At 42.0% G+C, this 17568-nt stretch overlaps 1 protein-coding gene across 2 annotated transcripts in view; it reads right to left on the reverse strand.

The window, feature by feature from the left end:
- Window positions 1-510: 510 nt before the first annotated feature.
- Mdfic2 (MyoD family inhibitor domain containing 2) overlaps window positions 511-17568 on the reverse strand; it is a 109358-nt gene continuing 92300 nt past the window's right edge. For both annotated transcript variants that reach the window (XM_059256804.1, XM_059256803.1), the window contains 2 exons: window positions 10649-10870; window positions 511-770 (listed from right to left, as the gene is read on the reverse strand). In XM_059256804.1, coding sequence (XP_059112787.1) covers window positions 511-770; window positions 10649-10870 — 482 coding nt within the window. The remainder of the gene's footprint in view (window positions 771-10648; window positions 10871-17568) is intronic.

Raw genomic sequence — 17568 nt, forward strand, 5'->3', positions numbered from 1 at the left:
ATAAATTTTTAATTACAAAATGATGTTACACAATACATTATTAATAATAACCAATAATGCATAATGTTTATGCATGAGTCCATCAGAAAGATAACTAAAGTGTGTTGAGCCTACAAGAAAGCACAATTTGTTCTGAATTCATGAATGAAGTTGGAGCCACAATGCAGGCTGCCGAGTCAAGAGCGCAGTGTGGTTTAGCATGCTATTTAACAGTCAAGAAACATCTTGTACCTATGGCATTTAAGAGATATTTGCAATTTGTTCATCATGTGTGTGATCAAGAATCATATTTTGCAGTGAGCCATGCGGTTGTGAAATTTGGAACAAGACCACTGAGTTGACAGTAGTAGCTTTCCCAGGCAGGTGCAGCATAAAATGGCCTAGAGCATCCAAGAAACATGTATGGTCCTTGCATTTGGGCACATGGAGCTCTTATCTCAGATGCAACGTAATAGAATTCCCCACTGTGGCCAACAGGACCGACCGCCCACGTGCTTCTCTTGCCTTGCACTAGCGGTAACAGATTTCTGATATCTCCATGGCCAGCTCCAGGCACTCGCTGGTCTCGTGGCAGGATTCAAAGAGGCTGCAGTCCATGTCACAGGTCAAGTTGCAATCATTGCGTGGATGGTTCTCATCTGAGGCAGAGTAGTACCTGTGAGAGGGGCAGCACAGGTTGATGCACACTGTTTCACATGTATCAGGGAGCATGAGGAGGCAGTCCAAGAATTGGCAAAAGAGACAGGTGAGGATCAGGGAGGCACACTCCTCTGTTTAAAGAAAGAGAAGATCAGTACCTGTGAATCATTCAAAAAAATGTAAATAGTGTTTGCGGTGACAGCATGGCTAACTGCCCTCATCTGATCATCCCAGCTGCATGTTACATATACCCATTGGTTGTTCAGATTGCACCACATACATGAACAGTTAAAATAATAAAGTGCATGATGGGCAAGCTGGAGGGAGAGCCCAGTTGGTAAAGTGGCTACCGCATAAGCATGAGGCTATGAGTTCCATCCCAGTACCAGCATAAATGAACATGCACACACATGCACACCATACATTTACTGTGACATGGGACAAATTATAATAAAGATGGGAGAAAATTAGTGTTAACACATATAGGAGTGTGGCTCAAATATAGACAGATACAGAGATGTGTGCTTTGTAACTGTACAGTCATCGTGTTACTTGTATGTGTGTGTGCTCGCCCGTGCAGGCTGTTGCAGAAGCCAGAGGTTGACACTGGGATGTCTTCATCAATTGTTTCTCCACCTTATTTTCTGAGCTGGCATCTCTCACTGAAGCTGGAGAATGCTATTTTGGTGGTCTAGTGAGCCCCTGGGAGGCACATATCTCTGACCTTTGCCAGGACTCAGGGCTGCAGGTGTGACACCGTGCCTGACTTTTTTGCTCAGGCCCAGGAATCTGAATCAGGTCCTTACACTTGTACAGCAAGTACCTCATCCTATGAGCTGCATCTCCAGCAATGCTGGGTGGTGTGCGTAGCTTGTCTGCCCAGCTTCTCCCTCATTCTGCTACTCACTGTTTAAGTAATCACATTGTTAACTTCCTGGGCATTCCCCATTGATTCTGCCTAATCGAGTTACTTAAAGTGCACTGTCACTTCGTCTCGGACCTCTTGATTTAGTTTGCCTGTGAGGTGCTGGGAAGGCCCTGGATGAGCTACTTGTCTTTGCAACTCTTGGAATGACAACAGTCCTTTCTCAAATGCACTGGCTCAGAAGCCATTCGAGCTGGGGACAAGAAGAGACCACAGATGTTTGACTGCTTGTCACTAGGCTTCAAGATAACCCCATAAATCCACCAAACCCATGCTCAAACATAAGGGAAAACCACGGTTCCAAACTTTATTGAAATACTGTTTAAAATAATCACAGCTTTCTGGGTTGTGTTTTATTTTAATTCCTGTCTCCATCTTCCTGTAGTCGTGGAAAGCCTTGATTTCATATTCAAGTTGTTTAAGTAGAGAACCTCGTCATCTCTTGCCTAAGAAGTTTTAAATCTTATCAGTTGCCTTTAAGAAAATTGGTTTAAAAATTTACTGTAAGGACTTGTTAAAAAATCTGGAAAGCATCTCTTAGGTATTGAAGGTAATTGGTAATTCTAGCCAAACAGCTGCAATGGGTTATAGATTATAATATATTTTTGCTCCATAAAGGGAGTTAGTTAGAATGATGTGGCAGTTCTCTTGTTAAAATTATACTTTTTTTTGTGTGTGTTTTAGAAGTCTCAAAAAATGTGAGTGGTTTTATTTTTTGGTAAAAAAGTAGGTAATAATTCATATAATCCAATTAATAAGTAATCTGAAGATTGTTGATGGTTGAATGTCACATTCCAGCATGAGTTGGGAGAAATTTCTCCTCCAGATGGATTTACCAGTCTATAAAGTTTGGGTTCCATAAGAACCCATTGTTTCAATAAGCATGTTAATAATTTTGTGGTTTTCTGACTATAGCCTGTGACATCTGCACAGTCCTGCAGAATAGACTTGCCTTAGCACTAGACAAGCTGAGGCAAAGGGACCAGAAGTCCAAGGCCAGCCTTGCATACAGTCACATGCTCCCCAGCCTGGCGTTTTCTTTTGATGTGGGTGCTGGGAATCCAAACTCAGGTCCTCATGCCTGTTTGGCAAGACCTTTACAGATGGATCCATCTCCCAAGCACGGGTTTGCTCTTAATTGTTCAAAAACTGGGTACTCTCTGAAGGAAGGGAAAACTTAGAAATGGCCTCTTAAAAAGAGGAGCAAATATTGTAAAGAATGTGGGTTTGCACTGTCCTAAGTTCTAAAGCGAAAGCTGAGTGTAGGTGCACAGCAATCTTCTGCTCTCCTGATCTTCCCACCTCCGCCTTTCTCGCTTCTCAGAAAGGTGGTGTTACACACACACACACACACACACACACACACACACACACACACACACACCATGACTTTTACGATGACTTTAACAGCCATGCCTCAGCATTTATAGTTCGGGCAGCCCGCTCCCTAATACCTCTGCAGCATGCACACTCCTCTCTCCGCCAGGCTGGCTGTATTTTTATTCACTTAACACCAGCTTCTAGCATATGGCCAACTCACTCATCTCTCATAAGTCACCACAAACCACCCACAAAAATTCAGGAGTAAGTTCTTAATAGTTCAGGGACTCTATTCTGCCTCAGCCTTTCTGAAGAGTATGTGTTAGTGATCCAGGATGTGTAGCACACAACCTCATTCGATTTCACCCATGCCAACTCTACCTTTATCAGCTCCTGGCAGAGAAGTTATTCTCAGTAGAAAATACTCCAAGTAAAACTCTAGACACTATTCTTCAGACTGGGGCCTCAAAAGTCTTACTTAAGGTTGTGACCCTACAAAAATGACCCCATTGAGTCCTGCCTTTTATATGTGAAGCTGAACATTTGGGTTGGATGTGAGTAGAGCAGGGTACAAGGTGACTATAATGTTTAAAGTCGGAGATTCTTACCAGAGTGTGAAAAGCCTGCCTGCAAAACGGCTTTGTAATTTCAGGAGGTCATATGACCTTTTGATTCAGCTGCATTTGCCAGTGTTACCTCCAGCTGGCACTCTGGAGGCCGCTGCTTCTGGTAGATGCCATAGATTTTATTTACCCAAAGAGTTGGGGCTTAGTCCTTTAGCTGAATTGGCATTTGTTTCCTTCCATCTTCTATTTTACACTTGAGAATAGAACCGCCCCCCACCACACCCCTGTTTTTAAGTCAGTCCCATTTATTTGGTTATAAAAGGCAGAGCCTCTTGCTCAAGAAAACCACGGTAACATTAATGAATTGCAAACAGATTTTTCTGAACTTTCAAGTGTGCACCGTGCTTTCCTAAAAGGCATATTAAAGAATACTACACCAGCAGGCTGAACTCTTTTGCATATGGCCATTTTGTTTGCACAAAAGTAATATAAGCAGTTCAGAAGAAATTTTACAACTGTTTGAGGAGCCCAGGACTTCCCGTTCTCCAGATTGAGTATATTTTTCTTTCCTTGTAGCTTCCTGGGCTGTAGTATTTAATAAACATGGTATCTAGAGGCATAGCTCATGATTAGTGTCCATTCTCTTGGCCAGTCTGAAAGAGTGCATCATGTGTCCAGCTGCCAACGGTCAGCTCTTATGCAGGGTCTCCCAAACCTAATATTAGGCCAGGTCCTAATATTGTACCTTCCTCTTCTCCATGCCACACAGCTGGCCCTTCCCAGTTTGCCCTTGTGGGTGGCAGCACCCTGACGAAGTCACTAGAAACCTGGCACCATCGTTGGCCATTGTACTTCTCCTACTCTCTCAATGCAGTTCCCGGTCAGGCTTGATTGCCCCGCAAGCTTCCTCAGCCACCTGCAGACTTCCTGCCCTGGTTGTACCTTCATCAGCTGCCTTCGGGTACGCAGGCACAACCTCTCTCTGAAGATGGTCTGCCACCACATGTGCTGATTTCCAATCTGTGAACCCTTGTGATACTTGAATTCCTGAATGAAAAGAACTTACTCCCACTTCAAGTCCTAACCCTTGCCTCGGCAAGAAGCTCCTACAAGCCTTCTGCCACCCTCTCTCCCTTCTGGCTGTGTCTCCCTCCTTACTCACTCACTGTACTATCACCTCACTGACTGAATCCCAGTATTCGAAATGGACCTGCCTAACAACCTTTGCCTACGGTATGCTCTCTTCTTGTGTCACACTCCTGGTGGTAGCTTCACCCAAGTCATGCTCAAACCCTTAGATTCTTTGCTTGAAACATCTTCCCTCCCAATGACACTCTTGCTCAAACGTGCACAGCACCACACTCACAGTCTCCTTCACAGTGCTGCCCACAGGGTGAACCTAGCCTGCCATCTCTCACTGGACCAAGCAGTGAATGAGTCTAAGTGAAAAAGACCAAAATTGAGACCAATATCACTGAAGGCCCCATGTCCTGCTGAAGGCTGATTCTTCCTAGATCTGAAGTCTGTACTTTGAATCCCTCTGTTCCATGTATCTACATCTCACCTAAAGCCAGTTCACAGTGCTCTGTGTGTTACCTGAATCTTAACCCTCAAGAAGACCCTGGATTGAATGCTCCTGTCACCTCTGTTTGTAGATGTGGCCCCCCAGGGTCAGAGAGTATAAAGTGCCATGATCCAGGAACCCCAGCAAGTGGGTTGGTTCTTATGTGAACTCAGGATTTTCCAGAGCCTTGAACTAGAGCTGGCTGTGCTCTCCCATGCTTCTGCTTACTTTCTGCTAGGTGCGAGCATTTGGAGGACCCAGTCCTTCTCTGATTCCCAATGCTGGCAATGGAGGTAGCCAAGTTAGTTCCATGACTACTGGCTAGTTTCAGCCAATGGGAGGCATCCACAGGAACCTAGGAGGCTGGGGGAGAAGGAAGGAAAGCCAGGGTCTTTCTTCTGCCTTACCCCAGCTCTGCATGTTGCACATTGTCTTGGAGCTTGGCCTCTCTCTCTCTCTCTCTCTCTCTCTCTCTCTCTCTCTCTCTCTCTCTCTCTCTCTCTCTCCACCTCCCCCTCTCCTACTCTCTTCAGCCCTCCCCCTCATGGCTCTGAATAAAAAGCAGCTACTGTCTAGTACTGGTTAGTTGCTAGGGGTCTATGAGTTCAGTGCAGTAGTCCCAGTCTGGAGGGTCTGGAGCAGATAGAGTCTTCTCGTGGTGTGGATTTCTGGGTGACCTCACTGTTTGCTGCACTGGCCTTTTCAACTCTCTTTGCAACAAGTTCCTTGCACAGGAAATCCTCTCTGTTGAACCACCTGGTACCCTGGCATTGCCTCTAATCACTGCTGTCAGAATGCCCATCCTGCCTCCTAAACCTGGAATAAAGGCAGTAGGAGATGATCCAAGACCTGCAGGCCAAGCCGCCACAGCTGTATTTAGGTGTGAGCAATAAGCCTTGGCAAATCCCTCTGAGGGTTGTCTCAAGTCCTTTCTATACCCTTAGGGTACTTTCAAGCTGGAATGTGCTAAGTGATGATACTCTAATAACACAGAAGAATTAAGGCAGCTTCGAGGTGCTAAACATTCTGCTGGGGATTGGCTAATTAAGAGGGAGAATGTGTCTCATTAGAAAGGCTCATGTTTAATTATAGTGGGAATGATAACAGCCAAGACGTTCCACGTGTATACCTGGGGTCAGCCTCATCACCATTCCTTGACATTGCCCTCTCAGCTTTCTGTTTCATGCTATGATTTCCCCACACGAGAAGAATGGAGACCAGGGGCATCTCTTGTTGCCAATAATGGCTCCTGGGACATTTTCACTTCAGTAACAGCCTCTTGCTTCCTTGTCAGTTATCAAGCAAAGTGTCACAAGTGTAGTTCTTATAGAAGCAACCCAGAAAAACAACAGCCTCACCCATTACTCTCCCAGAACAAAGTAGGATGAGAAATAGACCAGAAGAGCCTGGCCCCAGCCCAGCACCTCAGAACAGCTGGGTGCTGCCACGGATAGACTTGCAGCATAGTAGCATCAATTGAGTCCTGAAGGTTCTGGGTCCAGAAGCATTAAAAACTGATTACCCTCCCCCAGCATTAAGTTCTTTATAAATACATGTCTGTAACGTAGAATGCGAATAAATAAAATGTGACTGAATGCCTTTCTCTGGCGGGGCTATCATTCCTGATGTTATCAATTTTAACAGCTCTTTAAATATGTCAAGATCTATTTAAGCTCAGACAAGCACAACTAACATCCACGTCACTCCTTTAGAAGTAGAATGACTAGATTTGGGTGATACTTGGTAAATTTGTGCTTATGTTTTTTTCTGAGCAAATGAACTGAAATAATTATAAAATTGAAACACTTTATAAGGTGACACCACTACATTTAATTGTGTGAAATTTACAGTGTAGAAAATGTAATCATTTTATTCAGTAGTCCATGGTGTAATTAAGACTATTCTTTGCAGGTATCCTGTATTTATGATTTGCTTCTTCCACCTGGATGAGATGTCTGAAATTCAAAATTATACATCAATTAGGCATATTTCCAGGATTACTTTCCAAGGAGGCTGCTATCGAAGGTGATGTGTGGCCCTGGCTTCCTTTTCCACATGATGCTTTTGCAAGTAGAAGATTATGGACGTGGGGGCAGGTGTGTGCAGGGTACCCTGGTGTGTTTTCCATTTCCTTCTGGAAAGAGACCACACATGATGAACCATAGCTACTGAGAAACTGCTGGAGTTGAGACTATGAGGTTCAGTAAAGATCCTTTTAAATTCCCATCAGAGCACACCCTGTGAACTCTGCTAATGGATGCAACACATTTTTACAAAATCTGCCTATGTGAGCTTTTTCTACCCTGTTTTAAGTGGAGGTGATGTATATAGATATTAGTAATTAAGCATCCATTCCTGCGCACTCATTTATACTTTTCAAAATAAATTAACCACAAACTGCAAAAAGTGGACACAATCTTCTCTGCTCCCTTCCTGTTTTCCCTGTGTTCCTAACAGACATTTCTGTATTCATCTCAGTTTGAACAGTGACCCCACTTCTCAATTTCGGCACCCTTAAATTACTATAAAAAATTCCCTAAAGTGAGGAGTGGCTGGCCTAATGGTTGATTTCCTTGCTGTTTCAGATAATGAGTGTTTTTTTTTTTTAATTATGATTTGTGAGTCTTAGTATGAGTCTTTTACTTCCTCTTTTATCTAGCTACCAAAATCTCTAACTTCACTAGGGAGATGTATTTTTCCACAAAGGGAGCAAGGAAGGGTGGCTTATGACCTACATCCTCAGCTTAAAACCTGAGTTTTCTGGGTCCTACTGGTCTCCGTCACCTCTTTTTTTTTTTTTTTTTTTTTTTTTTTCCCGAGACAGGGTTTCTCTGTGTAGCGTTGCGCCTTTCCTGGAACTCACTTGGTAGCCCAGGCTGGCCTCGAACTCACAGAGATCCTCCTGGCTCTGCCTCCCAAGTGCTGGGATTAAAGGCGTGCGCCACCACTGCCCGGCCTCTGTCACCTCTTACAATAAACAATTTCACCCACACATCCTTCTGATCCCGCTTTGCTCATTTGAACAGGAGAAATCTTATTTTTCTGCCACAGGCTCTGAAGTATCACTCGACATTTAAACAGAGTGGTCATTTTCCCCTTTCCCTGAGAACAGGAGACAGCTGATCTCATGCTTCTCTCTGGGTTCCCAACTGGACAGAGGGACATGCTCTTGTAGGATGTTATGTCTCTGAACGTGTATAGTGACAGTTTCTAATTCTGGGATCATTACCCTGGTGCACACATGGAGCAATATCCCCACCCCGCAAGTAAAACCCACTGAAACACTATGCTGGTAGACAGATGCTGTTCAGAGAACCCTGCCCCCTGCTTGTTTTCATGCCTTTCCTTCATCTTGACCAAAGTTAAACTCTAGTGGAAGCTCTAGTCGACAGATAAAGTTGACCCAAAGATATGTAGAGATACCTAGTGTGCCAGAAAGTAAACAGAAGTCATTATGCATATTAAAATAGAAGTTTCTTATTCTCTACATATTTTTAGATCACTTCAAGATTTGGCAACTCAGCTGGGCAGAGTGATGCACCCCTTTAATCCCAGCACTTGGGAGGCAGAGGCAAGTGGATCTCTGTGAGTTCAAATACAGCCTAGTCTACAATATGAATTCTAGGACAGCCAGGGCTATGTAGTGAGACCCTGTTTCAAATTTAAAAAAAAAAAATCTAGCAACTCTAAACCTATTGTTTCTCTTGATTTGAGTTGAGTGAAAGAAGTGACTCTATCTGTCTATCTGTCTGTCTGTCTGTCTATCAATCATCTATCTATTACCTATCTGTCTGTCTGTCTATCTATTATCTCTATCTCTCCCCTCTCTCCCTCTTTCTCTGAAGGCTGCAAAAATACCTCAATTGCCATCCCTAGGAACACTGTCCACCTCCCTTAAGATAAGGTCTCGCTTTGACTTGGAGCTTACCATGTGGCCTTGATTGTCTGAAGGTGAGCCCAGGTTACCCCTACCTCCTCAGTGCTGGTATTGGAAACCCACCACTACGTTGCCTTCTTCCCATGGGTTCTGGAGATCTAGCCTTACAACTTTGTGATTGGCAGATGCAGCCGTCCTCTCAGAATGAGGTTTTAATGACCTTTTTAGCTGCGGTGTTCTTCAGTTTCACACAGTCCTCACTGTGCCCTCCAGCTTTGTTAGTCACATTCTTTCCTGGCAATCTTAACCAAGTCTCTGGTCTTTGCTTTTAAGTATCCATATCAACTTTTGCATAAGACAGCACATTTACAACACATGGTAGAAGTCTCTCTCTTTCCTCTCAAGAACTGCAGTCATAAGAAAAGCTCAAGGTGAATTTCTGTGTGCCAGCTTCGGTCGGCAGCAGAGGCTTTGTACACGGATTCCTCTTGAGCCCCACACTGGCCAATGGGTTGTTGCTAACCCTGGTCTCTAACGAAGAGACTGAGGTTGGGATGTTAAAACAGAAAAGGCAAACCTCAAACCTGTCCTGTTTCAACCAATTAGTGAACTTCAGGAGCAGTAGTCAAATTAATGTGATGATGGAGGGGGTTTTATACAAGCTTTAACCACGTTTCTTATTTTCAATAGTGAAATATGAGGTGCAGATGAGAAACAACACCTTCAAGAAGCCCAGGGATTATTTCAATGCAATCCTAAGTATGGACTCGGAATACCACAGAACTCTTGAGTGGCCCATGTTTCCTGGAGAGGCAATTGCAAAGTTACTCTGAGCTAAGCTTTATTTATTATGGTGGAAGATCCCTGAGATTGAACTTGACTGAACTGATTGTTTCGCACCCAATCAATCTGAAATGGGCTTTGTTGAACATAGTATACGGGGTGTGTGCTGGTCTATGGCTGCACTTGATCGGAATACCTAGTGAGTTAGTTACAAGAGTCAACTCTTGTCCGGAGATGGTTGATGGAAATACCTTGATATTTTATACCATCTTCTTCAATTGTCTTTGGGGTGGGGGTTGTATAATGTGTGTAGGGTCAGAGGTCAACCTTGAGAGTCATCCCTCAGGTATTTTGCTTGGCTTTTGAGACAATGTATCTCACTGACCTAGAACTCACCAAGTAGGCTAGGCTGGCTGGCCAGAGAGGCCCAAGGATCTGGCTGCTTCCACCTCCACAGTGGTGGGATTAAGATCGTACCATCACTGCAAACTTCTTTGTGTGGGTTCTGGGGATTGAACTCAGGTTTCTTATACAGCAAGCACATTACCAGCTGAGCCATCGCCCCATTTTTGTGTGTCTGTTGTTTCGAGCATTTTATTATTTTTTCCCTCTGTTCTCCCCTTGCCCCATATGCTTAAAGCCATGGACAGAATGGTCTCAAATTTCTGAGAAAAGAAATTTTTATTTGATTTTACTGGTTTTCCAGCCCCATCCAAGCATGCTGCTCTGGTCTGAGCTATTTAAAACGCATAGCCTCCGATTCCCAGCTCTGGGAGTAAACACTCTGCCAAGCACCTCCTAGCTACAAAGTGACCTTGACACATGTCATTCATCAGGGTTTTCAAATCAAAGTCATCCTGTTTAATATTCATAAAGACTTTTTTTTTCTCTTTCTAACAGCATATGTAGTGATTTTTCCAAGGGCTGGGGTTGGGAGCTTTATTTAGAAATGGGTTGTATTCTGAGAAACGTACCATCCGCATCTCTCCGATGAACTGAAGTATTAGTTTGGAGGTAGGGAAATTTCGTTTGGCATTCTTCGAGCGAGGAGAGTGAAGTGCTCGATCCTGACAGGTTCTTCTCATTGGGGCTTTCCTGGGATGGTCCATCTGTGATACTGAATTCGGATACTGAATTTATAATAATAGCATTAATAGGTTTCTCTTCTGCATGCTTTTCATTTGTGAGTTGCGTATCTAGATGAAAAAAGAAAACACACATGCACAAACCCACTGTAATCTAAGAAAGGACATTTGCAGGAAAATTTACATTGTACTCTTTGAAATAATAAAGTCCTATGAAATGGAATAAAACACTACTGAGCAAGATTATTTTGGGATAGAATTGAAAAGTACAATCACAAACTTTTATATACACTGTAAATTTCATACTAATTTGTAATGCATTTTTCTACTACCAGTTTTTAGGATAGTGAATGGGGAAAACCAAAGAATTTATTCATATAGATGAACAAGATGTCACTGTGTCATATTAGCATCACAGTGTATCATGGATACAAGAAACCAGGTGATTCTGATACTTTCTGATGTCTCAGTAAAATCACTATTCATTTTTTTTCTTGCTTTTGTTTCTACAAACCTCACTTTCCTTCTGTTTAGGAGAAAAACAAGCCATGTGTAGATGAGCAGTTTACAAGGTGAATCTTCCTCTGCTGTCAGAAAAATCTCTAAAACGCACACTCCTTTCATATATGGGATGTTTTGCTCCAGGCATTGGCATTTTATGGGTATCTATTCAGGTATCTCTGGCTTTGGGGTTGTCTTCTGGGGAACATACCTTATCGTGTGAAATTAATTGGGATAAGCAGGGGATGTACAGGGAACTCCTGGCAACGTCCTGGTCAAGACCCCAGTTTGAAGAGGCCTGTGACCTCATTTTATGTAATAAAAAAGTTTATTATGGAGCCAACACTGAACCGAACATTGGCATTCAGTGTGTCCACTACAAGTACCCCACATTTTAGCAAATGGGAGTGTGTAGAGAAGTAGAGTTCTACCCTGCTATATTAGAGAGAGGATGGTGCTGGAGGAGGCAACTTGATATATAACATACCTACAACTCTAAGCAAAGTCCTGAGATGGACAAAGAAGAAGTATGGGAACACATTCTTAAACAAAACACCAGGTTGGTCCCAGGGACATCTTCAGGTAGTACTATTGAGAGATGGAAAATGTGTTCTAGAATCACATTTTCTAAAGCAAGCTCAGGGTTAGGCTGACTCAGCAGTGATCGATGGGTGACTAGAACGAGGCTGATGTGATTTGATAAGCACGTCAGGTTCCATGTAGGAAATCCACTCTTCTTAAGTCCGTAGCTATGGCCTGTTTGAAAATTGCCTTTTCTTTTCTGGGAAAGCAATGTCTGCTTGGTCCTACCTCTGAGGAGTGTGAGTCCCTGACACTCCTACAGAGTCCAGCCAGCTGAGAAATCCAAAGTTTCTGAACTATTCGAAAGCTCAGATACCATTGTCCCCAGCCGACCAAGTCAATCACCATTCCTTGGGGACTTTACTGAAACTTCTCAGGTGATTCCAACATTCAGATAAGCCTGGGAATTCTAAGGAGTTCTGCTTTGGGGAGAGGAGGAAAGAGAAAGAACAACCCACAGACTTGTCAATCAGGGCCTCTCAAAACCCATCATGAGATGGTCTCTCTCTGAAGGCTTGAACTGGAAGCAGACCAAACAGTCTGCCACACACAGTCATCTTGGGCCATTTTTGTTTCCTTCCGATTTTCCAAACAGCCTTGGTTTTTGACAATGTTTAATTTTTATTCCCTTTCCCATATGCTGCTGGCTTTAAATCTCTTGGTGGTGGTTTAATCCACCCTAAAAAAGATTGGCAGAAGCAGGGGTTCGGGAAAAACATCTATTGTTGACAGCAATTAATGTAGTATTGAATACTGAATGTGGAAATAGAATTGGCAGCACACATTGGCAAACTCTAGGCTTCCTCTAACTCAAGAAGTACTTGCCATGTTAATAACACAATGATGATGGTGATGGTCGTGGTGATAATGAGAGTTGATTTTTCTTACTGGGATGAATGAGGGCATCCAATAATCAATTTCCCACTGAAATGGATATTCAAATAGTGCCTTTGATTTCTTGGCAGTGTCCAGATTTTGAGCCAGACAATGGGTATACAAGAGAGTGTTCTCCCCATCTTCTACATAGGAGATGCCCATATTACTTTATCTCCCTAAGCTATGACAATAAAAAAATTACTGTTCACCTTACCAGATTTCTCTCCTGGAACAAAATTGCCCAGGTTGAAAACCACTGCTTTGTGTACAAACACATGTGTGTCAGTGCCTGCTTTATGCTTCAAGCTTTATGTTATTGTTTATATGTCTTATCATGTTAAAATGCCTAGCTGAAAGAGTTTAGGAGATAGACACTGCTGTTGAGAAAAGTAGCAGTTAGTATTACTAGGTGAATTATTAGAGTTAGAATTGAAATTAGTAGATGAATGAGAACACTCAGGCTTAGAACCTTAAGTTGCCCAAGGACTCCTCTGTAGTCAACTGAACTCAGTCTAGGGCAGATGTTCTCAACCTGTGGGGTTGCAACCCCTGTGGGGGTCACATATCAGATATTTACCTTATGGTTAATAACAATAGCAAAATTACAGTTATAACTTCAAGGAAATAATGTTACGGTTGGGGGTCACCACAACATAAAGAACTGTGTTAAAGGGTCGCAGCATCAGGAAAGTTGAGAGCTCTAGGAGCTCTGAAGAAGCTTTGTTCTTAGCTTTGTTGTTCATAATAATTATATAAGTCCCTAATGTATTCTTTGCCTCTATCTCAAGTAATTGTCTTTTAGTGACTGAGGCTACAGTACACATCAGCAATGCCCTCTGTACCCTAAAACTTGAGATGCATTGACACCCTAAAGGCAGTCTTGCAAATCCTCAGTTTGACAGCCCTCCTTTCTCTGCATGGTGAAGTAGAACTGATTTCTTGCACACTCGAGGAACTGCCTGTTCAGCTACAGCTACTGCGTGTTGTCCATTCAAAGCTGGTAGCAGACCATGATGACTAGAGATTACAGCAGCTCTTTGCTCAACAGAATTCATTAACAATCAGTTCAAATTATCACGCACAGTCAGACTGCATGTAATTTAAATCGCTTTTGCACCAAGTAATTCGGTAACAACAACAAAAAAAGAGTTGGATAGAGGTTACTGGAATGTAAAAACATGCAGAGAGTACAGTTTACAGCCAAGTGGTATATGATTCTCTTTTTAATTTTGCGACAACTTTTTTAAGTACAGCATTTTTTAAGTATAGCATTTTGAATGTAAGTGGTTTGCTACATTAAGCAACCATTTGGAGCACACCAGGTTTGCACAGGGAGGATTTTTATGGAGAATTTAAACTGCCATTCATAAAGTTATTTTAACTCTATATCTCTGTTTATATTTTTATTTTTTTAATCCCCCAGTGGGAACTATCTGATGCTCATTAAAAAATCATCTGACACGCACGCGATTCAGAGCCCAGTCTGTTCAACCCAGAATTCTGACATCTGAAGTGAGTCACATTTTTTTTTTTTTGGGTGAATGTTACTGACAGCTTCCATTTTTTTTTATAGCTGGAATGCTAACAATAATTCCCCCAGATTTCTTCCTTTACAGTGTTATTTGACATTGTCTCTAAAGTATTAAAAAGCAGCATGGGCTAAAACGAGGAACACAGGGAAAAGTGGCATCATATCCTCTCACGGGATGGTATTTTAGAATTAAATAAGGAATCCATGAAACTATATTTGGGATGTTATACATAGTTCCTGACATTAACTCAGAGAAAATAATTTTTTTCACCTCAAAAAAACAAACTAAAATTGGGACAAAAATTAGGAGCTTCTCTATAGTTCTTAGAAAAAAAATTAAAGTGTGTCTTGAAAGTCACTGTAATAGAAAAATCCCTGTTTGGGGTAGAAGTAATTGCAAGAACCAGTGGACATAAACTAAGCAACAGCAAGACAGACAGTTAATTAATTTTTTATTACCACTGAACAAATGTTATTAATTTAATTCAATTAACATTTATTGAGCACCCACATGCAATAGATGAATCAATGTGACAGCAGCTATTCATTTATTTACTTTAAGTTGTTAAGGAAACATTTCAACGGTTTCCATTTTTGCTCACAAAATGTGACTTGATAATTTTTGTGTCCATGTATTTTCTAAGTCTATAATACAATTGTTAGAATTATGAGTAACATCTCTTCCTGCCTGGAGCCTCACTCTATTCTTACTCATAATGTTTTTCCTTTTTTGTTTCCTGTTTCCTTCTCCTCCCTCCCTGTCTGCCTCTTCTTTTTTCTATTTATTTCTCTGGATTATCATTCTTGTCTCATTTATTCATTTCCTTTTACTTCCAGATCTGCTAATGTATGTATTCCTTAAGACTTGATCCTCTCCCCACTCCCTCCCCCTCCCTCCTTTCCTCCCTTCCTTCCTTCCTCCCTCCCTTCCTCTCTTTCCCTCCCTTCCTTTCTTCTTTCCTTCCTCCTCTTCCTACTTTCCTCCCTTCCTCTTTCCCCTCCCTCCTCCTTTCCTCCCTTCCTCCCTCCCTTCCTTCCCTCCTTCCACTTCCTCCCTTCTTCCCTTCCTCCCCTATCCCTCCTTCCCTCCTCCCTTTCCTTCCTATTCTCTTCTTTCTAAGGTGGCATTTGCCCACTCTCATAACTTAGGTGTTGGTTTTGTGGAGCTTGCCTCTAAATCTACACTGCCAGCCCATCCCCAGCCAGATTGCATTTGTTAAGTATAAATTCTATCCCAGTAGTATGTTCATTGCTGGAGAATTCAGAGATAAACAACAGTGTATCAATTCTTTAAGGGCCCTTGGTCACCACAAATCACACTCTCAAGATTGCAACTGACTTTCAGATATTTTATTTAGGTTACCAGTCACATCTTTTCAATTTGATGCCCCATTTTACTAAGCCCTTCATTTCTCTGAAGTGGGTAAGCTCAACCTAGCCCCAGAAAATCCATGGCTGGATTTCTTTTCCTTGTGTGGCCATTCTTCTAGTTATTGAGACTTGAAACTATTCTTTTTCTGGTTCCATCCTTCCATTGATAATTTAGAAGTTCTCACTCATTCCTCTTTCAAAATAACTCTCAAGCCCATGCTGACCTTTTCATTCCCATCACTGCTTGTGCCTTCCAATCTGTATGGTTCTCTTTAAATGGTAGTTTGGTTTGCTTGGCTCTAACACAGGGCCTTGCATACACCAAGCAAATGTTCTACCACTAAGCTGCATTTACAGTCCTTGATTTTCTTTACACAGGGCTCACTATGAGGTTCAGAGTGGCATTGAACTAGCCATCCTTATGCCTCTGCTTGCCAGATGTTGAGATTTCAGGTGTGAATCACTGTGCTTGGCTGAAGAAAGTTTACATGTTATTATCAAAATAATATTTTAAACCCTGGCTTTCTCATCGCAATATTCATTTAAAACAAAACAAAACAAAACAAAACAAAAGCCAGGCAACCCTCACCCGTGCACAGAAGAGCTCATGGCTTACTGTTACCTGAATAATTTTCAATTCTCTTAGTCTCAATTGACTTTCCCATTCTGTCACCAAGTTGCCATTTGAAACACGCAGCCCCTTACTAACATTTTCATGTGAGTGGCCAACTCCTGAAGCCTATCGGAGAATTTTAAGATAAGCCTTTAAGGTAGACTGATTTTAATTTTATTTCTAGATCAAAACACTTAGAGTGTGCATTTCAAATGCAAGGACCAGTTTTTAAGCTGTAGCTGAATTATATTTCCCCTTGGACTTGAACTACCGCTTAGAATTTAGTAGTGTAATTATGTGTGGGTGAAATCAGATCAAGGTAGACGAGTGACATTTCAAGGTATAAGTCACCAAACCGTTCACAAATTATGGTGGTTAGGGAAAGTAGTTCATTCAAGTGACCCTGTAGAGGAAAAATTAATTTAGCTGAGCACTGTGGTGCATGCCTTATAACCCCAGAACTTGGGAGGCAATACAAGAAGAGCACACACACAATGCTGTCCCCAACCCACCCACCAACCAACCAACAAACCAATATAGAGGTGTATAATATATATGTTATATTTTATGTATTTTTATATATTTGTATTCTTGTGCATATGAAACATTTTATGATGTCTACACTAATGTTGGAATTTGGGGGCCATTGTTAGGCTATAGGACTATATTTTCCACAGCTTGGTCAGTAAAATACATAATAAGCAAAATATAAACAGTCACACAACAAGATCAATCCTGGTAAAAATTATTAGAGTCTGAATATATATTTTTTACATTTACATTTTTCTTTGTGTACCATCCCCCAAAATTGAGACGGGGTCTCTCTCTGTAGCCTAGCCTGGCCTCAAATTTGAAATCCATTAGCCCCAGCCTCCCTAGCTGCTGGGATTACAGGTGTGTGCCAACACACACGATGTTCTTATTTTCATAGTCACACTGGAAAATTGAATGATTTTATAGAGAACAAAGAAAAATGGAGACGCCACACTTCATCCCCCCACATTAAGAAAAGCTGATAGACATTCAGAGAGGGCACATTTTCCAGAAAAAAAACCCAAAAACTATTTTTGTTTTTGATTGTGGAACCAAGGGGCAAGGAGTTTCCTGTAGAAGTCTCCCCTGTTTGAAGTGAATGGGTGTAAGCAATTATTTGAAGGCTTGTTGGCTGCTGGATTGGATAAGGCAAAGCCTTGGGTTCAGTCAATCTAACTTTGGGGCAGAATAAGTGAGACACGTGTAGCTGACTTTTTTTTCCTCTGTAATTTTCTCACAGCCTTTGAAGACTTTGCAGTAAAAGCAGCTGTTTTCTACACTCTTGCTTTGGGTTGTCTTCCC

This window comes from Peromyscus eremicus, chromosome 3 (genome assembly GCF_949786415.1).
Source record: "Peromyscus eremicus chromosome 3, PerEre_H2_v1, whole genome shotgun sequence".
NCBI classification, from domain to species: Eukaryota; Metazoa; Chordata; class Mammalia; order Rodentia; family Cricetidae; genus Peromyscus; species Peromyscus eremicus.